Source organism: Myotis lucifugus, unplaced genomic scaffold, assembly GCF_000147115.1.
Source record: "Myotis lucifugus unplaced genomic scaffold, Myoluc2.0 scaffold_581, whole genome shotgun sequence".
Classification (NCBI taxonomy): domain Eukaryota; kingdom Metazoa; phylum Chordata; class Mammalia; order Chiroptera; family Vespertilionidae; genus Myotis; species Myotis lucifugus.
This window is the reverse complement of record NW_005871629.1, coordinates 78,730-105,062: the sequence shown is the minus strand read 5'-3', so window position 1 is coordinate 105,062 and position 26,333 is coordinate 78,730. Positions and strand designations below refer to the sequence as shown.

Genomic DNA, 26,333 nt, shown 5'->3' with positions numbered 1-26,333 from the left:
TGTTGTAAGCTGGAGATGTATATGTGATTTATAATGGCTCCCAACATATATTGATGATGAAATTTTAATTGATAGAGAAAGTGTGGCACAGTGTCTCCAATCTATGGTGGTAAAAAATCTGGGACAAAAACTCTCACCTTGATATATTACCTTCCTTGTGGAGATACCACCAGGTTTAGAGTAAAAATAGGAAAATTTTCATCTTGTGGGTGCCTTGCAATTTTCTCTCATCTCATCTACTGGAGCTTTAGGTCTTCCATCATGGTGCGGTCCTCATAGTCACTTCTTGTAAATTCCAGCATGAATAGAGATAAAAATCAGTATCGAGAATAAGCACTGCTTCCCTTACTTTCCAATTGGCTGCCGCCTCCACTCAGGGATGACAGTTGCGCTGCTTCTTTGAAAAACAACTTTGAAGATTGGTAGATTTTTGTGTGACATGTCAGGTGGCCTTATCAATGGCACCAGTGCATCTCTGATCAGTAGTGTCTGACTCTTAGTGTGCTGCTGGGCTTCAGCCCACTGTTGATACTTTTCTCTGATCTGAATGGCAATTTGGAAGTGAATAATTTCACAGAATATCCTGAGTAGATCCTTTGTATAACTGCAATCTACAACTGAGTATATTTTATTTATTTATTTATTTATTTATACATTCATTCTTTTTACTTGACTTATCTAAAGTGAGTTTTGATATACTTTAAAGTTTCATTTTAGAAAAGAGATCTTAGTACACTTCTGCATGGCTTTCAGAGTATGTTGGGAAAGTCAGCTGATTTTTTTAATCAGAATTTATTTGCTTTTTTAATATTTCACAGAAAATGAAATAGCCACTTGATGGCCTTTCAATTGTGATGATGTTCCTAGGAATTGTATAGATGTGTAGATGTTAAATTTGGAAGGTAGACTAAGATTTTTTATTTATTTTAGAGTGAAGAAACTAAGTCCTAGAGAGAACTGAAATGATTCATCTGTGACATACAGCTCTTCATTACGGAGAAAATCCTAGAAACCAGGCTACTATCTTATAGAATTACCTTGTTTTCATAAAATCCTTGGCATATGCAGTGCAGAAAAGCTAACTTAGCCTGCTCAGAAACATTTGTCTAGCCTTTTCTCTAATTTGACATTAATTTGATTTGGTGAACAATCTATGAGAAGATCTGGCATCTTGTGCCTTCTTGACATTGTTATTAGCCAAGTCACATGTCATTCATCAGACGTATTAGAGTCCTAATGAGCCTTCAGTCTGAACTGCAGCCATCTGGAGCAGTTTGCTTCTTTGATAAATGTACTCAAGTTGATTTGAAGCATGACTTGAAATAAGTCTCGGGTTTAAATTGTGCTAGGACTTCTTACTCAGGTAATGTCACTTTCTTTGAGTAAATGAGTTGTATGCAAATGCCTTTTTAAATGTGCTGTGCTGGAGATGGGAGGGATCCTGTTGATGTGATAGCAACCACCTCACTTATCCTCTATCTCATCACATTCACAATCTCCACATTTCTGTTTTAATTATTCAGAAATTAATTTTTAGGGATTTGTTTTATGAACTACTATTAATAAACTAGTTTTCAGGACTAAGTTAACTCTATAGAACTCATTTAATTTATTAGTCACCCATATAGTTTAATGAAAAGAAATCCTTGGGAAACATTTTTCCTTGATATTTTAAAGTAAAATGAGGAAAATACACAAAACAACACTAAGAAAAGAGAGCTGTTGTAACTATAGTAATAGCAGACAAAGAGACAAAAGCAAAAAGCATTAGGCATTAAGAGGTCGCTATGTAATACTGGAAGGGTTAGTTCACAAGGAAGATATAAAACTCTAAATTTATAAACACCTAATTACAGCTTCAGGATATATAAATTAATATTTGACAACTACAAGGAGAAATAATTAATAACTTTACTATAATAGTAGACCATTTAAAAATATATCCTATCAATAGATTAGACAATTAGTTAAGAGTGTAGAAATTACCAAAAAACAATTAGCAAACTAGGTATAATAAACATAAATAAAACTAGTTTTTAAAATTAAAGAACACACATTCTTTTTTTTAAAATATATTCCATTTATTTCTTTACAGAGAGGAAGGGAGAGGGACAGAGAGCCAGAAACATCGATGAGAGAGAAACATCGACCAGCTGCCTCCTGCACACCCTCCAATGGGGATGTGCCCACAACCAAGGCACATGCCCTTGACCGGAATCGAACCTGGGACCCCTCAGTCCACAGGCCGATGCTCTATCCACTGAGCCAAACCGGCCAGGGCCACACATTCTTTGTAAGCATACAAAAATTTATCAGATATCAAATCAAAATATCTCTCAGCAAATGTCAAATAATCTTATAGTACTGACTGTGGTCTCTGACATAAACTCAGTAAGAAGTCAACCACAAAAGGGTAAAATGTACATTTAAAATTTAAAGAGACATACTTCTAAACTCATGGGTCAAAGAAGAAATTACAAAGGATTTATAAAATATTTAGAATAGAATAAATACAAAATTATATGAAAACTTGTTTGCTCATTCATTATGCAGTGGTTAGCAAATATAATGGTATAATCTATATCATTACATTTACAATGGCACCAGCTAGTAAGTATATAGGAGTAAATATAAGGAAAGTTGAGAATTGCTATTGGGAATGTCATAAAATATTATAATAGCTATATCATATAATGGATAATAAGACTTAATATATTAAAGATAATAGGTATCCTCAATTTAAACAATAATTTTATAATTTCAAAGCTTGTGTTGTGTGTTTGTGTGTGTGCATGTGATTTGATTGGCTGATTTAAAAACTTGGAAAAACATAAGACCAAGATTAGGTAAGATAGTATTAAGTAAGAAAGGAAAAGTGTGTATATGGTAGGAATGCTGGGTAGTTGTTTATATCTTTCCATTAATGTGCTTAGTTTTAAAATCTCTTTTGTTGGGTTCATGTTCTGGAATGATGGTTGTATACATGCCCACAAGAGGTATTCCAGGACTAGGAAGTTTTATGGAATCAATCAAAACACATACACCTGCAAGAGGGGAAAAGATTAATATGTTTTACAAAAATAAAAGTCACCAAATAACACTTCAAAAAGATGAAAAGACAGAACACAGGCTGTGGCTGGATATGCTGCATGAGAAATAGAGAGACATGAGGTGAGGGTGGGAAATTAGGCAGCGTCCGTACCAGGGAAGGCTGCCCGGAAGCTGGGCCTGCTCCTTCTGCTCAGGATGCTTCTTTGCGTTGCCCTTCCTGGTATTTTTTAGGTACATGGCTATTGTGTATCACCATACTCTGTCACTGCATTAACACTTGTCACCAGCTGTAATTTTACATGCTTGCTTGTGTATTTCCTCTCTCCCCATGGGAATACGTAGCTCCACGGGGCAGGACACAAGCCTCTGTTGTTCAGTGTTTCATCGGGAGCATTTAGAACAGTGTATTCACATCATAGGGCCCCAGAAAAGAATAGTCAAATTAATAGATTAATTGAAACAGAATTGAGAGCCAAAATATTGATTACTGAATCTTAATTTTAATGACTTTTACCCTTCCATTATATTCAGTTCTATTTACTGGTGGGCTAGGTACTGTACCGGAGGCTGCGAATGCTACAAGTGGCCTAAGGACCATCGGGCAGTACTAACTCTCATGGCAGAGACATGCTTAGAATTACTGTATTAGATTACGCAAGTTCTAAAATAAAGATAAATATAATGTTGGGAATTTTATATTTACAATAAACTCAACACTCATTGTAAGAATTTCTGGGCTGAAGTCATAATCTTTTTTTTTTTAAAGAAAAATGAAGCTTAACCCTGGCTAGTGTGGCTCAGTTGGTTGAGCATCACCCCGTGCACCCAGAGGTTGCTGGTTTAATTCTTCATCAGGGTACTTGCCCAGGTTGTGGGTGATGTTGTTCAGGAGGCAGCTGATTGATGTTTCTCTCTCGTTGTTTCTCTCTCTCCCTTTTTCTCTCTCTCTAAAAAATCAATGAAAAAATACTATTTAAAAAGAAAGAAAAGAAATATGAACTTATTTTTTACTTACTTTGGAAAATAACTTGGGTGATTCAATAAAAATCACTTGTATATGCGTAGTACTCTATAGTCTGTCTTGACAGATTGGAAAATATTTACTAGGGAGAGACACATTTCAAGTGATTTTCTAGGAGTAAAAATCATGTGATTATGGTTTGATTCTATTATTTAAGATCTTATTTTTAAAAATATTTAAAAATTTTTAAATTATAGTTGACATACAATATTAAATTAGTTTTCAGGTGTACAACATAGTGATTAGACATTTATATACCTCACAAAGTGATCACCATGGTGTCACCATCTGACACCATGCATAGTTATTACTATATTACTGACTGTATATCCTATGCTATACTTTTCATTCCTGACTGTTCGTATAAAAGTCAATTTGTACTTCTTGTTGTATTTTAAGAAGCTACAGAAGTCATATTTTGAAACTACATGTTTTTGAAATCTTAGCCATAATTTTTTATTCTTTCTTATTCCTATAGGTTTTTGCAAATCAAATTAACTTAGATAAGGTACTATTCTCTTTTTCGGATTACAAACGTAGTGATTTCGTGGATCTTTTTCAAGAATCTGCAGAAAGGTATGACTAATGAGCTTATTTAGTTTTCTGTTTATGCCTGTTAATAGCTATAACTCCACTGAGTGGAGATAGTGAATCATGGCTCTCAAATGTTTGATATATTTCAAGATATAGCTTTTTGTAATAAGTACAAGCTGATTTGACTAGAAATAGAATGTATTTACCATCTCATAAATATGGTATTAACACAAGAAAAAGATATGCCTACAGAATTTCATTTTTGTCATCTCAGCAATTCCATGGTTCCCAAACTTTTGTAAATGTGTCTGGAGCTCCTGAGGGGCCATTGTACTTGAGGTAAGGTAAAGCTTGGTGCACAGTGACATTTTATTAGAAATTATGGCTGGTTCTATAAAGAAAATAATATGCTAGAAACAGTGGGACTCAGCTTGGTGAATTTTTTGTACTTTGTATGAAAAAAATTAAAGAACCAAGAGAAAAGTAAATTTACATCAAGAAAAACAAAGAAACACTGGTAGCAGCTCTTATGCTCATAAAATGTTCAGATTTAGGTGTTATGTGAAAAACCATACCAAATAAGGAAACATTTTATTGAGTCATACTTCCATAGAGATTGCTTAGTAATATTACCTATAGTCACTTGGATAATACTATAATAATGTGTACAGTATAAATCTTTTATGTTCAACTTTCAGAAGTACATTAAATGAAAAAGCTATGTTCTAATAGTATGTCCTAAGCAGTAGGTACTAATTATATACTAAGCAGTGTTTACAAATACAGACTATTGCAGTTTACAGTTTAATTAGGGGAGCACATAAAAAGACAAATTTAAACATAATGTGGTAAATATTATAGTGCCAATGCCCAAGGACTGTGCGTACAGAAGATAGAGAACTATGGAGAGAGGCGTTCCTTATCAGCTCTGTGAAGAAGAGATTCTTGAAGATGGCTGGCAAGAAATAAAGAAGGAGAAAAAGTAAGAAATCTGAAATTACCCACAGAAGCAAAAGAAGAAAGCATTTATTTTGTTAAGGTTAAATGTTGAAATACATGAGGGAAAGTAGTAGAGATGACAGTGGAAATGTAGACAGGGAGCAGGACTGCAGTGAGGGAGAGAGTGTGAATGAATAAGGGAGTGATGGGTGTGTATGTGGACGTGTGGTGTGTGTGTGTATTTGTGTGTGTGAGTGAGGGACAGTTAGATCTCACAGGAGTCTCAGGGGCTGGCAGATCAGGCTCTCCTGGACAAAGAACCCCTGCTACTGCCACAGGCACTCCCTGGGCAGGCATGGCTCTGACAAGGAAACCATGCCATCTTGAAGAGGGCAGCATTGGTGGCTAGGAGCATATCCTCACCATCACCAGACTAGCCTTGGACACCACCTTGGACCCACACAATGAGCCGCTGGCCAGTGGGAACTCGCAAGAGACCCCCGTTGCAGAATCTGGGACCCCCATAGTGAGTGGGCTCCAGGACCACGCAGTGAGTGCACACCAGAGGGACCTTGTGCACCAACCTGCCCAGACTCTGGGACCATACAATCAGTGCACACTAAAGGGACAGTGTGCATGCCACCCTGCCATCTGCAGCTGACCTGAGGGACCAGATAAGTGAGAGAAGGGAGTACAACTCAGAACAGAGACAATCAAGGTGTGAGACTCAAGGCATACCCAGCCTCTGGGCTAAGGACTCCATGACTACTGGACTACTAGGGGCTTCAACCTCTCGGATCTCAATCAAGTTGCCCAGGGTCAAAAAGAGACAGTGATTCATATTCTCTTGCACTAGAGCAGCTTCCAGGAGACCTAGATAGACACCAAGGGACCAGATTCAACAATATCAGAGCAAAATCTAGTGAGTCCCAATTTCACTGGTAGCAAGTCAGAGGAGAAATCCTTCCTACCAACAAGACATCCATAATTAAGTGGGATAGGAGAACACATACACCATATTCTCTGAAAGCTAAACATCACCTCTTCCTCCTAAAGCCCTGTGAGGAACAGACTTTTGAGTGATTAAGATTGACAGCTGGCTGACAGGTGAAGGCAGGCAGAGGCAAAGCCCAGGGAGCCAGCAGAACTTTGCTGAACCAGCCCTGAGTTTTTTAAAATATATCTTACTGATTTTTTTATAGAGAGGAAGGGAGAGGGAAACATCATAGAGGGAAACATAGAGAGTTAGAAACATCAATGAGAGAGAAACATCGATCAGCTGCCTCCTGCACAACCCCCACTGGGGATGTGCCCGCAACCACGGTACATGCCCTTGATTGGAATCGAACCTGGGACCCTTCAGTTCGCAGGCCGACGCTCTGTCCACTAAGCCAAACCGGTTAGGGCTCAATGGGAATTATAAGGAGCTGAATAAAAAAATACACCAACATGGATAAGAATCAAGAGGAAATGAAGAATGACATGCCTACAATAAATAACACAGTGGAAGGTTTCAACAGTAGACTAGAAGAAGCCAAGGACCAAATCAATGAGTTAGAAGATAAGGTAGAGAAAAATGCACAATCAGAGCGGCAATTGGGGAAAAATATTAAAAAGCAGGAGGAAAGTTTAAGGAAGTTTAGGGACAACATGAAATGAAGCAACACCTGCATAATAGGGGTGCCAGAGGAGAAGAAGCAGAACAAGAAATAGAAAGCCTGTTTGAAGAAATGACAGAAAACTTCCCTGACTTGGGGAAGAAAAAAGTCACACAAATCCAAGAAGCACAGACAGTCCCAGTCAAGATGAACCCCAAAAGACCCACACTAAGACACATCATAATTAAAACGCCATGTGTTAAAGAGAAAGAAAGAATCTTAAAGGCTGAAAGAGAGAGACAGAAAGTTACCTATAAGGGATCTCCCATTAGGCTATCAGCTGACTTCTCAACAGAAACACATCAAGCCAGAAGGGAGTGGCAGGAAGTATACAAAGTAAAGAAAAGCAAGGGACTTAAACCAAGACACTATCCAGCGAGACTACCATTCAAAATTGAAGGAGAAATCAGGAGTTCACAAACAAAAAAAACACTAAAGGAGTTTATTACCATCAAACCAGCAACACAAGAAATACTAAAGAGCCTGCTTTAAGAAGAAAAAAATAGAGAGGGAGAAACACAGGCATAAAGAATAAAAATGGCAATAAACAAGTACCTATCTATAATAACCTTAAAAATAAATGGATTAAATGTTCCAATCAAAAGACAGGGTAGTCAAAAGATTAAGAAAACATGACCCATACTTATTCTGTCTACAAGAGACCGACCTCAGAACAAAGGACTAACACAGACTGAATGTGAAGGCGTGAAAAAAATTTTCATGCAAATTGAAATAAATAAATAAAAAAGCTGGGGTAGCAATACTTGTATCTGACAAAATAGACCTCAAAATGAAGGCCATAACAAGAGATAATGATGACCACTTCATAATACTAAAGGAATCAATACGATAAGAGGCTATAACTCTGGCAAACATATATGTACCCAATACAGGAGCATCCAAATACATTAAAAGACTTCAGGAAGTTATCAAGGGAGATATAGCAATGCAATCATAGTAGGAGACTTTAATACCCCATTGACATCACTGGATAAATCTTCTAGACAAAATATCAATAAGGAAACAGAAATCCTAAATCACACACTAGATCAGATGGAAGTAATTGACATCTTCAGAACATTTCACCCCAAAGCTACGGAATATACATTTTTCTCAAGTGCACATGAGACATTTTCAAAGGTAGACCACATGTTAGGACACAGGCTAAGTCTCTACAAATTCAAGAAGATTGAAATCATATCAACCATCTTCTAGATCACAATGCCATAAAATTAGATATAAACTACAATAAAAACATTCAAAAAAATCAAACACATGAAGGCTAAACAGCATGCTATTAAACAATGACTGGGTTACCAAAGAGATAAAAGAAGAAGCAAAAAAACATACTGGAAACAAATGACAATGAAAACACAACAATCCAAAATCTATGGGACACAGTGAAAGCAATCCTGAGAAGGATGTTAATATCACTACAGGGCTACCTCAAAAAACAAGAAAAAGCTGTAATAAGTTACTAACCCAACAACTTAAAGAATTAGAAAGAGAGAAACAATAAAAGCCCAGAGTAAGTAGAAGGAAAGAAATAAGAAAGGTCAGAGCATAAATAAATGACATAGAGACCAAAGAAAACAATACAAAAGAACAATAAAACCAAGAGATGGTTCTTTGAAAGCATAAACAAGATTGATGAACTTCTAGCTAGACTCAATAAGAAACAAAGAGAAAGGACCCAAATAAATAAAATCAGAAACAAAAGAGGTCAAGTAACAACTGACTACACAGCAATACAGAGTCATAAAAAATACTATGAACAACTCTATTGCAACAAACTGGACAACCTTTACAAAATAGACATATTCCTAGAAAAATACAATCTTCTAAAACTCAATCAGAAAGAATCAGAAAACCTGAATAGGCAGATAACTGCTGATGAAACTGAAGCAGTGATAAAAAAAAAAAAATTCCAGCAAAAATACGCCCTGATCCAGATGGCTTCACAGGAGAGTTTTACCCAACATTCAAAGAACTAACACCTATACTCTCCAAACTATTCTATAAAATCCAAGAGGAAGGAACACATCCAAGCTCTTTTTATGAGGCCAGCATTACTCTAATTCCAAAACCAGATAAAGACACTATAAAGAAGAGCATTACAGGCCAATATTTTTGCTGAACATAGATCCTAAAATTCTCAACAAAATATTAGCAAATCCAGCAATATATTAAAAAAATACACCATGACCAAGTGGGATTTATTCCAGAGATGCAAGTATGGTACATTATTTACAAATAAAAGACTCCATAAAAAATGACTAGATTTAATAAGCGAGTTTGACAACAGCAGGATACAAATTTAACAACCAGAAATCTATGGCATTTTTATACACCAACAATGAACTGACAGAAAGAGAAACTAAGAAAACAATCCCATTTTCCACTACAACAAAAAAAATAAGGAATAAACTTAACCAAGGAGGTAAAAGACCTTTACTCCAAAAACTACAGGATGTTGAAAAAAGAAATAGAGGAAGATATAAACAAGTGGAAGAATATACCATGTTCATGGATTGGTAAAATCAACGTCATTAAAATATCCATACTACCCAAGGCAATCTACAGATTCAATGCAATCCCTATTAAAATACCAACGGCATATTTCACAGACCTAGAAAAAAAAACTATCCAAAAACTTATATGGAATAAAAAAAGACCCCAAATAGCTGTAGTTATCTTGAGAAAAAAGAATAAAGTTGGAGGATTGCAATACCAGATATCAAGTTATACTACAGAGCCACTGTACTCAAAACAGCCTGGTACTATCACAAGAACAGGCATATGGACCAATGGAACAGAACAGAGAACCCAGAAATCAACCCAAGCCATTATGCTCAATTCATTTTTGACAAAGGAGACAAGAGCATACAATAGAGGAAAGACAGTCTCTTCAATAAATCGTATTGGGAAATTAGCAGATAATGCAAAAAAAAAAAAAAAGAAACTGGACCACCAACTTACACCATACACAAAAATAAACTCAAAATGGATAAAATATTTAAATCTAAGACATGTAACCATAGAAATCTTAAAAGAATCCATAGGCAGCAAAATGTCAGACATCTCTGGTAGTGATATATTTACCAATACGTCTCCTAGGACAATGGAAATTAAGGAGAAAATAAACAAATGGGACTACATCAAAATAAAAAGCTTCTGTACAGCAATAGAAACCATCAACAAAACAACAAGAAAGCCCACTGCATGAGAGAACATATTTGCCAGTGATCATCTGATAAGGGGTTAATCTCCAAAATTTATAGGGAACTCATACAATTTAATGAAAGGAAGATAAACAATCCAATCAAAAAATGGGCAAAGGACCTAAATAGACACTTTTTGAAAGTGGACATACAGAAGGCTAAGAGACATATGAAAACATGCTCAAAATCACTAATCATCCAAGAGATGCAAATCAAAACAACAATGAGGTGCTACCTCATACCTGTTAGAATGGCTGTCATCAACAAATCAACAAATTACAAATGTTGGCAAAGATGTGGAGAAAAGGAACCCTTGTGCACTGCTGGTGGGAAGGCAGACTGGTGCAGCCACTGTGGAAAACAGTATGGCGTGTCCTCAAAAAATTAAAAATGGAACTCCCATTTGACTGTCATGAAGGATAGTTTGACCCAGTGACCCCACTTCTAGGAATATATCCCAGGAAATCAGAAACACCAATCAGAAAGAATATATGCAACCCTATGTTCATAGCAGCACAATTTACAATAGCTAAGATTTTGGAAACAGCCTAAGTGCCCATCAGCAGATGAATGTATTAAAAAACAGTGGTACATCTACACAATGGAATACTATGCTACAAAAAGAAAATAAGGAACTTTTACCATTTGCAACAGTGTGGATGGAACTGGAGAGCATTATGCTATGCGAAATAGCCAGTTGGAGAAAGATAAACATGATCTCATTCATATCCTATAATAAATGCCTAATATGCTAAGTGTCCGTCTGATCCTCCGTTCAATCAAAGCGTAATATGGTAAGGCTGCTCAACTGCTCGCTATGATGTGCAATGACAACCAGGGGCAGACAGTTGACCAGTCAACAAGTCACTATGCTGTGCACTGACCACCAAGGGGCAGATGCTTCAACTAGTAGGTTAACTTACTGCTGGGGTCCAGCCGATTGGGACTGAGCGAGATGGGCCAGACATGCCCTGGACCCCTCCCATGGTCCCTCCCCGGCTGGCCAACCTCCCGCACCCCTCCCCGGCTCCAGTTGTGCACCGATGGGATCCCTCGGCTTGGTCTGCACCCTCTTGCAATCTGGGACCCCTGGGGGGATGTTAGCCAGTTTTGGCCTGATCCTGCAGGCCAGGCCGAGGGACCCCACTGGTGCATGAATTTGTTCACCAGGCCTCTAGTGTAGGATATACAGTAATGAAAAATGTAAACTGATGAACAAAAATAGATCCAGAGACATAGAAGCATTGACAGACTGTCAAACCTCAGAGGGAATGCCTCAGAGGGGAGGGTGGGTGGTTGGGAAGAGATCAACTAATGAACTTGTATGCATATATGCATAACCAGTGGGCATAGACAATAGGGGGATGGAGACCTGGGCTGTGGGGTGTGGGCAGGCTGGGAGAGGTCAATGGGGGAAAACAGGGACATATGCAATGCCTTCAACGATAAAGAATAAAAAGATAAATAAATAACTTAATTTTAAAAAAAGAAAAGAGGAGACAGGGACCACATTGCCAACATGCTAAAGTTAAGTGTCCAGGAAGGAGCCTTTGTTTATTCTGAAGTTGGTAGACAGGTATAATTAAATTTTAGTGGGAATTTTTTTCTGGACATTAAAGATTAGACCCAGAAGTCAAATAATAGGAGGCTTCTGTTAAGTGAGTTGTAAGTGTAAGTACAGCAGGAGCCAAGCAGATAGCACAAGAGAAGAAACTGAGTCACAGTGAGAAGTTGGGAAGCAAATGGAAATGAGTGTGGATTTGTATTTGCAAAGTCTGTTAGAAATAGAGCAGTAGTTAGATTGAGATAGAACCTTTGAAGGGTTTTCTATCTTTACAATGAGGGTGAATCAAGTATCCTTATAATATTAAAGAATTTGTAGGTAGGGAGAGATTTTATATATATAAAACATATATATATATATGAAATTTTAGAAAAACGTCTCATGAGACAGAAGGCATTGTAGTTGAGAATGTGGAAGGATGACTGTTGAACAGGAAGAAAGGAAGGAGTAATGAAGAATGTTGATGCATCTAAGTACACATTTTAAAAGTAATTTGAAAGAGTTCTGGTTTTCTGGCCTGCATTTTCTAGAAGTGGCTGCATTTTTACTACAGCAGAGGGTCAAGATCAGAACTACATGCAGGTGGTAGTTCAGGATTAGCTGCAGTGGAGGAATGGTAGAGAAAACCAGTGATATACCAGGGTTTTCCAAAGGGCTCTCTGTTGATATGAGAAAGCCGAGTGGCCCTAGTGCTGTCCTCCCACAGCCTAGGGAAAGGAGGAAAGCAGGTGGGAGGTGGATAGATGCGAGGCGGCTGGTTTGCAAGCCAGGTAAAAGTTGGAGGAGATGGAATTTGTGATCAGACATTGGGATTTCGGAATTCTCTTTGGAAGTGGGCCAGCTCCAGGTGCTGACAATGGAATTAGGTGGTGGAACAGAAGTGCCGGTGAATGTCAATTAATAATTACTGTAGATTATCAGAGATTCTTAAATGCATAAGTTCTTTGATACCATGAACAAATATGTGATTTATTTTCTAGTGAGAATGAACACGATATGTGGACAGCCGATGACGCCTACCTCAGAGACAAGTGGATCAGCGATGATGAGCTTGCAGGGCCGTCTCAAGCTGTACCCCCGACTGGGCACGGTATGACTGCGCCCTGTTCTGTTGCAGGTTCTTGAGCAGGCTGGTTTCAGCGCCGTGCACAAAGGCTTTTCTAACACAAATGCAGGAGAGAGCTAGGCAGACCTTTTAAAATGGGAAACATATTTTGGGGGATTTTCGTGCTGCACACTCCACATTCATAAGGGCGAATTTCTATTCTTTCTTTAAATATTTTAATATATAAAACATGATATTAAAATGAGCTATTTTATATTTTCTTAAACTAGCAATTATAGATTTGTATAGACTTGAATATGACCTTCCTCATCCACCTAATGTTAATTTGTTGCATAGTATGTACTTTGTAAATAAAATAATAATTTTGGATTACACATAATCACATATTGTGGAGAATAAAGAAAATATAAGCATGTATAATAAAATAATAATACTGAAGAATATTCCAAGTATTTTCTTTATATATATATTTAAGTATATATATATAATATAAACCTACATAAAACCATGAATCATTATACATAGATAAAACTTTTGTGTGTGAAGTTACAGGGTCACATGCATACTTTGGAGTTTGAGAGGAGTTTATAGATCACTCATTTCAACCTCCCATCAAGTGCCAGATTACCTTCTCTAATGACTTTTTAATTTAAAAATGTCAAATCTAATTAAGGCAACATCACACTGCAATTATTAAAACACAAGTCTCACAAAAATAGTTTATAGGAAAATAGTTTTAAAATATTGAAAACTAGTTTACATAGAGTGAAATTCACCTGTTGGCACTCAGTTCTCTGAGGTTGGACCAAGGTCTGCCACCACACAGACAGAGGCTGTTCTTGCCCGCAGGTCTCTGTGCTCTCCGCAGCTGGCCACCAGCACCCGCAGCCAGCAATGCTCTCATTCTGTTTCCTTTTGTTTCTTTCAGAGTCATATCAAGGAAGCATGCATATATGTTGCCTTTTGAGTCTACTTTCTTTCACTTTGCATAGTATTGTTGATATTCATCCATGCCTTTGCATTTATCAGAATTTACTTTTTTTCTCTGCTAAATACCATTCCACTCCATGACTACACCAGTTTTATTAGCCATTCACCAGTTGAAGGACATTTGGGTTGATTTCAGGTTTTGGCAATTATGGATAAAAGCACTACAACATTCACATTCTGTTGGGCTCAGTGACACCACCAGTTTTACTGGTGCCATTACCTTGTGGAAAATGGCATGCCAGAGGGTTTACCTCAGTGGTTCTCAACCTTCTGGCCCTTTAAATACAGTTCCTCATGTTGTGACCCAACCATAAAATTATTTTCGTTGCTACTTCATAACTGTAATGTTGCTACTGTTATGAATCATAATGTAAAAATCTGATACGCAGGATGGTCTTAGGCGACCCCTGTGAAAGGGTTGTTCGACCGCCAAAGGGGTCACGACCCACAGATTGAGAATTGCTGGTTTACCTTAATGTCTGTTCTACCCTTTACTTTAGGTCTCCCCATTGTACCTGCACCTAAGAGAAGGTTCCTATCTAGGATCTGGTCCACTCCTTAGCAATAGAGTGCTCTTGTTGTAATTCTGTTGCGTGCACATTTGGTTGGAGATGGGATTGGCATTCTCTGTTGTCCTTGTTCAGCCTTATTCGGGGCATGCCTGGCATGGTGCCTTCTCAGTTATTCTGCCCTTTCTTCAGGTTTGGGGGAGGTGTTACTGTCTGAGCCCAAGATGCTTTCCTACCTTCTCTAACCCCAATGTAGGGGGTCAACCTATGCTTTGAGGCTAATAGGGTTTGCTGCCCTTTTCCCATTGTCTTATGCTTTGGATCCCTAGGGACTATAGGGGGAAAGTACCTGGGTAGGGCTTTATGCCTTTCCTGCAGAAGTGGCTGCTCCACTATACAAGCTTGCACCGGAGAGAGGACTTATTGAGTTCTTTGTCTTGTCTCCAGGTTTTCTCCTGAGCTTCTGGTGAGGTCATTACATGCATTATCTTTTGTTTTTCCCCTTTTCTTATTTTTATTAATTTATGTACACCTGTCTTTGTCCTATAAACAAGTTAATTTTAACTATATACCATATTTATTGCAGTGTTTGATTAATTCTTAGTTCTATAATCATGTGCTTTTGACATCTAATTTATTTTTCACCTCATTCTCTTGTTTCATCTCATTTTGTCCTGTTATTTAAAACTGGAGGCCCGGTGCATGAAATTCGTGCACGGGGGGGGGGGTCCCTTAGCCCGGCCTGCACCCTCTCCAATCTGGGACCCCTCGGGGGATGTCCGACTGCCGGGTTAGGCCCGATCCCTGCAGGACATCCCGGCAGTTGGGCATCCTTCTCACAATCCGGGACTGCTGGCTCCTAATCACTCACCTGCCCGCCCGTCTGATTGCTCCCTAACTGCTCCCTTGCTGGCTTGATTGTTGCCTAACTGCTCCCCTGCCAGCCTTATCACCCCCAACTGCCCTCCCCTTCAGGCCTGGTTGCTCTCAACTGCCCTCTCCTGCTGGCCTGTTCACTCATAACTGCTTTCACCTGCTAGCCTGATCGCCCACAACTGCCCTCTCCTGCTGGCCATCTTGTGACGACATGAGGGTGGCTATCTTGTGACTATGTGAGGGCAGCCATCTTGCTCAAGGGCGTGACGCCACCTAGGCTTTTATTATATAGGATAATTAACATTCTTATTATTTCTTCCTAAGATGGTAGAGCTACCATTTAGTTTATGTTCCATTCAGGATGGATTGAAAAGTTTTGCATACCATATTGCATTACTCATTTTTCCTCACATCTCATATTTTATTTTCATCTTGTTCACTAACATGTATAGCTCTACACTTACTTGATTTTTCTAATTGAGCATGAATGAATTCTTCTAGACTCTCATTCCATAAAACTTGAAACTAAAATCTATCTTTATAAACTATATGATGAGAGCCAGAATTTGCTTGAGGACAGTGACAAGTGTGTAAAGGGTTAGAGAAAGGATGTGGTTGGATTGTTGTGTGGCATATATTGTAGATCAGTCTACACAACATCACCTACACCTTCCTCCTAGTGTACCTCACTGTATGGTTCAGGCAGAAAAACTAAAAATGACATTTCTCAGACATCCTGGTAGCGAGGCTTTGACCAATCATATGCACTTAGCTGAGACTGAAATGTGTGGAGCAGCATCCATGCTGCTGGCGCACAGCATAGCAGGCAAGGCATTCCCAGTGGTTGCTCTGGTAGTGCCATCTGGAGCCAGTGGTTAGAACTGTGATGTCCAGCTTCCTCAGATTCCTCATTCTGGCAAAGGTGGCACTTTTCTTGGCAGACCATTCTGCTATGTTATTTTTGAATCATAATGGGGGAAGCACCTGCTCTTTGAATCCACCCAATGAGGTTGTCAGCACCAACTAGTAGATAACATATCTTTCTGTAATGATTGCCATTATCTATAGCTGAAACCTGACTTATACACCTTGTTGGAATTTTTGGACCGGCTACAATAAAAAGAAACCAAATTCAAAATGACATGAACAATAAACAAATATGTTTTTTCCTGTAATGGAGGTCAAAGATAGAAAATATTCCAGGTTCATTATGTGAGTTGCTCAGTGAGCTCATCAAGAACATAGATTCTTCATGTGTATTTTTTCATATTTGCTATACTCTGCTCATTCCTTTTATGGTCACAGTAGGCCTTATGCTTATGTGCGTATGCCTGGGCAGGGAATGGAGGTGGGACAGAGGCTTGATTCTCTTGCCTGTAAGCCCTGAATAAACTCCTTGCTTCTCATTGGTGCAAATCACCTACCTATTGCTGATTATTTACTGGCAAAGGAATTATTTTGGAATGATTAAAAATGGCTTTAATTAATTACCAGGGTGGAATCAGTGTCGGGGAGTCAACAGCTGTGTCAATTGAAGTCATTCCATCTTTTCTGTCCTTTCTCCTCTGCCTTCACACAGCTTCTCCCCAGCAAGGCTCTAAGTATTTTTCTTAGATACTCAAGGATGATCAAATGGCTTCTGCTCTTGTGGGCATTCCATCTCCCTTTCTGGGCTTCCTAGACCTCTCACACTGAGACTATTTGTGAAAAATTTTAGGATTTCTGTGGATGTCTCTCCCAACCAACAGTCCCTCACTCTCACCTCTCCAGAAAGCTTTTAAGTGTATGAGTGTTCCAAGACAAGATGAGATCCCAAGGCTGTGCAGACTTTTAGAAACTTCCACCTTTTATATTTATGCCTATTGTTCTGCTTAATTGCTTCTTGTATATTTTTTGCTGGCATTAACTTAATTTTAGCTGATAATATTTGGCTTTGCATAGAGATTTTGAGAATGGTTTCACTTGAGCATTTTACTTCACAATTCTGAAATTTTAAAAATATTATTTTAATACTTCTAGATTTATTACATTTTAGTTAATGGGCATGATCTGTATAATTTCAGATATGTGGAATCTAGACTGTCAACATGACCTAAAAGATTATCATTTAAAAAGAGATTCCACATGTACTATTAAATAGAAAGTATTCTCTTCTGTTATAAGTGTACTACTATTTAATACCTGTCAATTATGTGTATTTATAATATATCTGTTTTTTAGTTTTATTGATTATACCATATATTATTCTTGTATGTGTGTGCATACGTGTGTGTACACACATGTCTGTGCACTCGATCCATTTTAATAAGAAGTGTGTTGGACTCCACATCCTCTCATCTCAGACTCCAGGGACTTCCAAACACTTGGCCACAGGGAGGGGACAGTTCTCTGTTTCTCCCACCCAGGTCTTGTACATGCTTGCCTGGAATAACTGTCGGTACAGACACCCAGTTCACATTATAAATCAGAACACTTCTAGGTCTGCTGCATCTGTTTTATTTATTGCACTTACAGTTTTCTCCAAGAGCAGTGGGTTTGGTGTAATTTTAAGGTATATAGTCATGATTTTTCCAAAACAAAGATACTTCCTTTCAAATAGACTCTTCACCTCTGAAAATATAAACTCCCATTAATCCTTAAGTGGCTGTGTATTTACTTAAGAGAAAACAACAATAAAATCTCCTTTCACATAATACACGTAAGTTACAAGTATGAATTTCTCTCTTCCTTAGGTATACAGATTATTTCTGAAAGGGATTTAGCTCAGTTGGCTCTGATTCGGCCATTAAAATTCGGTTTTCAAGAGCAATCAGACATCAAGAATGATTTTCAAATACTTCAGAAAAGGATAGAAGAACAAGAAATCATTCAGGAGTATATGGTAAATATTTTGGTCTTAACAAAAGTCTATATGTGATTTATTTTTCACATCACTACCAGGGGTTTTCTTTTCTTTTTCTTTCTTTCTTTTTTTTTTTTTAAAAAAGATTGAGCACATTGTTTTTGTCTTTAAATATTAAATTTATTTTTGAAGCCACAGGGGTACAGGGTAAAAAGTCAAACAGCATAAAAGGTTATGAAATGGATAGTCTCCCTCTTGTTCTTCCCTCACTTCTTGGGTCCCCTTTCCACTAGTTAAGCTTCTCATACAGACTTGCAGAAAAATTGTTAGCTTGTACTTTACTTACTGTTTTCCCTTCTTTTCCTTTAAAAATAATTTTCCATAGAAGATATGATTCCCAAATATAATGTCAGCACATATAGCCCCAGCTCATTCTTTTGTGTGCATGGTGGTTACTTACCTGAATGAAGACCTTTTCTTTGGAGAGTCACCTGGGGTGGATAGCTAGATCAGTCTTGTCTTGGCTGTTGTGAACAGCATCCACCCCTTCACATGCCTGTACATACGTGTGTGTGTTCCTTAGAACAAACTCCTAGCAAGCAACCAGTATTTAATGCTACTAGATTTTTGGATCATTGCTCATTTCTTAAATGACAAATGATTTCTTACTGATGATCTAATTGACATTTATTTGAGATCACAGGAATAGCTCTATGTATGTTTTTAAGCCTTTCATATTTATTTTTAGTGAACTGCTAGTTCCGATTCTTTGTCCAATGTTCTGTTTATTCCTTTACTTATCCATCAATAAGCTTACCAATAATGAAGAAATGATCCCTTTTGTATGTGTGATAGATGGTAAATTTTTGACTTTGTTGTTATGTTACACACATGTGTGCGCATACACATTGACTAAGAAAAGACAGGTATTTTTAGTGGTCAAATATGGCAAGCTTTTCTTTTTGGACTTCAGGGATTTCTGTGTCTTTTAAGAATTCCCCTTTTACTTTAGGATCATAATAATTATTTCATGATTATTTTCTAATAATTTGATGATTTTTCAAATGTAAATCTTTGATCCAGTTAGAATTTTATTTATTAGAAGGTATTGTGTAGGCACCCAGCATTATATAGCTATCCAGGTATCTCAGGATTGTGTGGAAACTTCTCTTCAGTGATATAAAATGCCACCTTTAGCATATACTGAAGCCCCACATGCACTTTAATTTATTCTTGGACTTTTTCCAGTGATTTGTCTATTCATGTACTGGTATCAAACTCTTTTATTTATTTATTTTTATTTTTCCCATCACTATGTATCCTCTCTATGCCCTGCAATCACCACACTATTTTGTCTTTATCCATGAGTTCTCCACTCCTTTAATTAGCATGGCTAGATAGTATTTTTACCATCTATTAAGACTAGTCTTTCCTCATTGCTCTTATTTTACAAAATTGCTCTGGTTCTTCCTACAGATTTTTTTCTACGTTAATTTTAAAATTGGTTTGCAAAAAAGATTAAAAAGATTATCTGATTATATTATCCTACTGATTAACACCTTCACTGTGCCTCATTACCCATGGCAGGAGTTGCCAACACCTATTTAAGGACTGGTGGTGCCAAGTTGGCCACCCAGGAGTTACTGAAAAGCTTTTGAAAGTATAGGTTTTATCCACCAATATTCTAATAGAAAATGACTAGCTATATCTTGATTTCTTTTGTAATGAAACAAGGCCTTCCAGGTAGTTTCAGTTTCCCATTGGGCTACATCATGTGCTCTGTGCTCATGTTGGGTACTACCCACTATTTCCCTGAGAGGACATATATACCTCAATTTTGTTATTCTTGTCCTCCTACCTGGAATGATACACACACACACACACACACACACACACACACACACACAGACTTTCATGTGAGTAACTTCTAATGACTTAGGAAAGCTCAGTTCAAGTCCTCATTACTTTATAGAGCTTTCCTTCCATACCTTCAGGTATGATCTAGTGCTGTCATTTATTCCAGTGTTGCTATACATGTTCACGTGTGCACCCCTCTAGCCCCATATCTTCAGATAAAGTCTAGTGCTATCAGTCAAATTGGTGTCTTTGTACTTGTTCGCATGTCTGCCCTCCAATCGAATACCTTCAGGTAGAGTCCAGTGGTTTCATTCATACTGGTGTATTTGTACATGTTGTATGTCTTACCAACCAACCCCATACCTTCAGGTAATGTCTAGTGCTGTCAGTCATACTGGTGTCTTTGTATATGTTCACATGTCCGCCACTTAAACTTCTCCTGTAACTCATGTAGGATGAAGCCATATTCACATTCAGATTCATCTTTGTACTCTAAAGTTTAGAACAGTACAAATACATTCTAAATGTACAATAAATGTTTGTTAGATTTATACTTGGTAAATAAATTATTTTGATAGGAAGAATTCTCTAATTAGTGTCCCAGCTGTAATTTCTTTGTGGGGCAAGTAGTAAATTGTGAGACTATTTATATTTTTTGTTTATATGCTTATATATATTTTTTGCTGTTATTTTTGTCTATAAAATGATAGATTTGGGGTAGATCCTAAGAAGTGATTATTCTATATTTCCTTTTTTTAAAGAAAAATTAAAAGTTATTGAAGTTGTAGCAAAAGAAGAATCTCTAAGGGTTTAACATTTCCTTATCAAGCCACTTGTTTATTGATATCTGAAGTTTGAGATATTTCATATAGTACTTTTAAAAGGGGATTTGATTTTTCCATTATTCATACAACACATTAATATCAAGTCATGTCATATAGAGTGTTTAGGATCATGAACAGTAGACAAAGGCAGATGTTTTTTGTTATAGCAAATACATGACTTATATTTCTTACCTCCAAAGGCTTTGGACAATAAGAATATGAATTATGAGTTCAACTGTGGGAATGAATCATGCAACAGAGACAAAAACAGATATCGAGACATCCTTCCATGTGAGCTAAAAATGCTTTTGATTATTTTCCTGTTTACATTTGGGAAAAAAATAAAAAGTGGGTTGTATGGCTTTTAGGCATTTTGATCTGTGGCCATAATGAGGAGTGAGCAGTCGGTGGCCTGGGTATATGTTTTGGATATGCAAGCACATGCTAAAGTTTAAGTCTTTCAATCCAGGTACTTCTTTCAGCCACAGCCACAGGGTTATTCACAGAAGTCCTTCAACCTGTTCTTATGCCTTTATTGTTATTTTTCAGGACATGAACCAGCTAAAACATAGTCTAATAGTTTAAGACATCTGTCACTTTTGGTACAAGAAGCCCTGACCAGCTCCCTAGCCATTTTGTTCAGACACACAAATAGATGGTGCTATTTACAGTCTTAGTCCTGGACAATAAAGTTGCCAATAGGAGGCTGCCCTTTGTCTCCAAAGGGCCCTACACATTGCTTCCCTTTGCTGATTGAATGTAGTGCCACTTCCCTCCCCACCCGGCTGGTTCCTCACAGGATTTATCTGTCTCAGGCCATGCAAAGAGCAGAAAAACACACAGAGGCCAGCTCATTCTATGCCTTACATTCCTTTAAAAGTCAATAGTTTTTAAATTAAATTACCATATTTCCTTTTAATTTGATCTTCCTTTATTATATATCTTATTTAATGCAACCACCAAGCTGTCAGAGCAGAAAATTCCAAGTCACCTGCAATATCCAAAAGTAGTCACAGCGCTCTTTTGATTCTACCTGGTTAATACCTCTAGAATCCTCTCCCATCTCTGCTGCTGGCTTCCAGTGAGCCCGCTGCATCCCAGCTGGTCTTATCTGCACTGCCCCCACTCTATCTATTCACAGTAACTCCAGAAATGGTTTTCCTGAAATGCAGATCAGAACAGGAAAAACTCTCCTTTTTAAGACCGCTTGGCCTCTCTGTTCCTGTCATGGCAGAGTTGTTACCTCTCTAGCCTCAGCTCTCCCATGGAACTTCTTCTGGTTTCTGGAATTCATCATTCTCCTTCTCTTGTCTCCAGGCCTCTGCACCTGCGGTTCTTGTAAGAACCATCTCTTCTTCTTTGCTGAGGTAATTCCTGCAGTCTTTCAGAGCTAGCCCGGCCAGACCTTTCTTGTTTTCCTCAAAGCTAGGTTTGGTATTTTCCAAAAGTCTCTACCATCTTGTGACTACCCTCCCCCACTTACCAAACTGTGATTTAATTAACTATTTATGTTCTTGTTTCTGTCACTAGGCCTGAGGTGGTTATTATAAAAATCAGAGTAGAACACAGCAGCTGCCACCTTGAATAAATATCTTCATGTTTAGTTGATTCATTCAGATCTCAAATAACTTTATGATTATAAAAGTAATAACCTTCCCAAGTTAGTAAAAATAATTTATTCTATCTTCTATAAGGATAGTGCAGAGTGCATTGATGACTATTTCTGAAATCAGGATGATGAACCATTATTAGACAGTTTAAGAGATAATGCCAACAATTTGGTGTTACTCTGAGAAGTTAGAGGTTCAGTGTTATAATTTCTGCCCTAAACATGCCATTAACCCAAGCACACTGAGTGCACGCAGGCCTAAATGAGCCTCAGGAGCTTAGCAGAAACGCATCATGGGATAGGGGTACATTTAACATTTGATCTGGCTGAACTTTTATTCTGGGTACAAGAAGAGTGACAACTAAAGAGATGCAAAGATATGAAATAGTGAAGTGAAATGATTAAAACTAAGGAAAATTATTTACAAGTTTTTTACTTTTTCTGAAAAGGAAATCAGGTGTTATTCAATTAAGTTCTATTTTGAAGTTCACTGATTTATCTGTCTCTTACCACAGTGTAACTTAATTTAAAATAAACTCACTTAAGTGACTGTTAGGGTTGCCGAAGGAGGAATGCACAAGGCCAAAAGGGGTAAAGAGTTATGACTGTATTAGGTCATCTGGAAAACCAGATGGGCTGAGCCCCCAAATGGTGCCAGCACCCAGGGTTGGGGAGTCAGAGATTGTAAAGAACTCGAGGTGAGCTTCTGCTTGGCAGAGCATTCTCTGAACAGGCCTGGATCCTAGGAAGGTCTGGAGGGGAAGGCTAAGGTCTTAGTGAAATGGAATGCGGTCTAAGCGAAAGAGAATGTCCCTTGTGAAGTGGCCTAAAGGTCAGTTCCCAAGGGATATCGATTCAATTATTTGATCAGACCTAACAGTGACAATCATACAAAGTATTTTTGATTTCTTCACCATAATTTTTGGAAGTAACAGAAAAGGTCCATGAAGAATTACATGAAGAAAGCCACAGAAATAACATCTTCCTTTCTCTTCAAATGCTGAGACCACTAAATGGGGAACTCATGCATCCTGGGACACTGCAAGTGAAGACAGTCCTCGCTTTGCGTGGCTCCAAGATGCACAAATTTCAGTTAATGTGTTTCATTAGGTAACAACCACCCCTCAAAAGCATGATTCAAATTTCAGTAGTGTCACTATATTAACTATGAATAATTGCCTAAGGTGTAAACTTCACTTCTACCTCTCCTGTCCACAGATCACTATGTGAGTACAGATGCACATCCTGATCAGTGACCAATCATGCCACTTCTTTTATGATAAAATTTTTTTTATTGATTTTTAGAAAGAGAGGGAAAGAGAGAGAGAGAGAGAGAGAGAGAGAGAGAGAGAGAGAGAGACATCAGTGTGAGAGAGAGAGACATTGATCGGTGGCCTCCCGTACAGGCCATGACTGGGGATCCAATCCGAAACCTTAGGTATGTGTCCTGACCAGGAATCAAACCTACAACCTTTTGGTGAATGGGATGATGCTCCAACCAACTGAGCCATCAGGCCAGGACTCATGTCACGTCTTTTAACCCTTTGCACTCCGCTGTCCCCTCTCAGGGGACATCGGAATTCTAGCATATCACTCAGATGTCCCCTCTCAGGGGACATTGCAGTTTATTAGTGATTACAGGGAATTGAGTTACTTCAACGCAACTTTTTGAGACATGCATGTTTCCCTGAAGTTTTATCTTGAAATGGCACAAGAAATTAAATCAAAATATCGTAAAATTACTAAGATATATACAAGAAATGTCAGCGGGTTTTGTGTCGGATTAAACAATAAACTACATATTCCCGATGTGGGACAAAGAAAACGGGACTGCATTGTGTGTTCTAACAGGAAAACACCTGGTGGCAGGCGTCAAACCACTTATTACTGTCAAACATGCACTAATCAGCCTGCAATGCATATTGGGGAGTGTTACAAAACTTATCATACTGTACAAAATTATAAACAATAAAATATTGTTTTTTTTGCAAATATACATTCCTCGATGTCACCCAATTCATATAAGTCCAATATCATTATAATACGTTACTTGGTTCCAAAATTATACTAAATAATACGAGGGTCTGTAAATGCACGTTTCCGCTGCAAAGTAGCGTCGAGTAGCTGGTAGCCAATGTCCAGAATGGTTCAGAGTGCAAAGGGTTAAATATGTCAGTAGTTGGTCACTGTGTGCTGGTCACTCAGTTCATGCACAGACAGCAAAGCATGTGGTTGTGTTGCCTCCTCATCTTTCAGTGATAAACCGACATAACATTTTACTGGATATGGATAATCAAAAGACGACATTGACCAACAAAGATGACACTGAGGCAGAAAAAGGAAAAGTGGTAATTCTGGCAGTAAAATTCTAATAGAACAGAAATAGTTACAGAAGAAATGGCTGACCAGGAAAAGGCTGACATGGCCACTACTGAAGACAGCCCAGATATGAAGCCAGAGGAACTTGTCTAGAGGAGTTCATTGGCATAAATGAGGAAAGTGTGACAGGAAAGATGGGCGTGTCCTAGAGGAAGTGATGCTGGCAAACAGCTTCACATTAAAGGTGCTCTCGGTGCTGCTCCACAGCAGCGTAAGTGCAGAGGATGAAGTGGGGATGTGATCTGCCTGGGACGCAGTGTGGCAGGTCACGAGGGTTAGGGATGCTCAGTCAGCTTTTAGTCATGTGACAAAAAGAAGAGGCAAACACTGTTCAAATTACTCTTGATAAGTTTTTTTTTTTTTTTTTACAAAATAATTGCTCTGATTTTCAATCTTTCTAATGTTTTAAATTCCAGTGTTCTAAATAATTATTATTGCTGTTTTTCCACTTCCCTTACATTTATAACCAACAGTAAAAGGGTTTCTAATGTTAACATTCAGAAGGCAGTCATAATTTGTACCCTTGATTATTAGCATTTTCTTGCACAGCTTCAGCTTGCAGTCACTTATGTTCCTGAAAAGTGAGAATGGGCCTCATCATGTTGTCCAGGGATCTTCATGTGTAAAGACAATATCTTGCATTTCTGTAGCACTTTACAAGTTATGAAGCACTTTAAAAATGCATAATCTAGCCCTAACTGGTTTGGCTTAGTGGATAGAGCGTCGGCCTGCAGACTGAAGTGTCCCGGGTTCGATTCCGGTCAAGGGCATGTACCTTGGTTGCGGGCACATCCCCAGTAGGGGGTGTGCAGGAGGCAGCTAATCAATGTTTCTCTCTCATTGATGTTTCTAACCCTCCCCCTTCCTCTCTGTAAAAAATCAATAAAATATATTTTAAAAAATGCATAATCTATGTAAAATTCCTCTAAAGTAGAATAGTCAGATATTGCTATTCTTGTTTTATGGATGAGGGAATAAGCTCTGAGGTTAAAAGATATTTTAAAGGCTAATAAAAGAGGGGGGTGTGTACCACAAGTCAGGTTCTCTGACTCCTGGCCTACTGAGAACTGACTAATGATGATGGTGACTTAGATTTCTATGAGTTTTCCACTTTTCAGAGATGTTTACATGTCTCATCAAATGTTTTTCTACAGTTACATGAAGAGGAGGGAGCCAGTGTCTTTCAACAAATAGTTCTGGACAATTGCATATTCTTATACCAAAAAAGGAACTATGACCCTACCTTTTATAAAAATTAATTCACAATAGATTATTGGCCTGAAAATAAGAGTTAAAACCATAAAACTTCTAAAGGAAACCTAACAGAAAAATTTAGTGTCCTTGGGTTTGGCAAAGTTTTTCTAAATAGGGCACAGAAACCTTAAACTATAAA

The 26,333-nt window shown here is 38.0% G+C and overlaps 1 protein-coding gene across 1 annotated transcript in view; it reads left to right on the top strand.

Moving 5' to 3' along the window:
- The first annotated feature begins 12,984 nt into the window (after positions 1 to 12,984).
- PTPN20 (protein tyrosine phosphatase, non-receptor type 20) overlaps positions 12,985 to 26,333 on the top strand; it is a 57,523-nt gene continuing 44,174 nt past the window's right edge. Inside the window, exons 1-3 of the mRNA XM_023745782.1 lie at positions 12,985 to 13,078; positions 18,162 to 18,310; positions 21,153 to 21,243. Of these exons, the coding sequence (XP_023601550.1) occupies positions 12,985 to 13,078; positions 18,162 to 18,310; positions 21,153 to 21,243 (334 nt within the window). The remainder of the gene's footprint in view (positions 13,079 to 18,161; positions 18,311 to 21,152; positions 21,244 to 26,333) is intronic.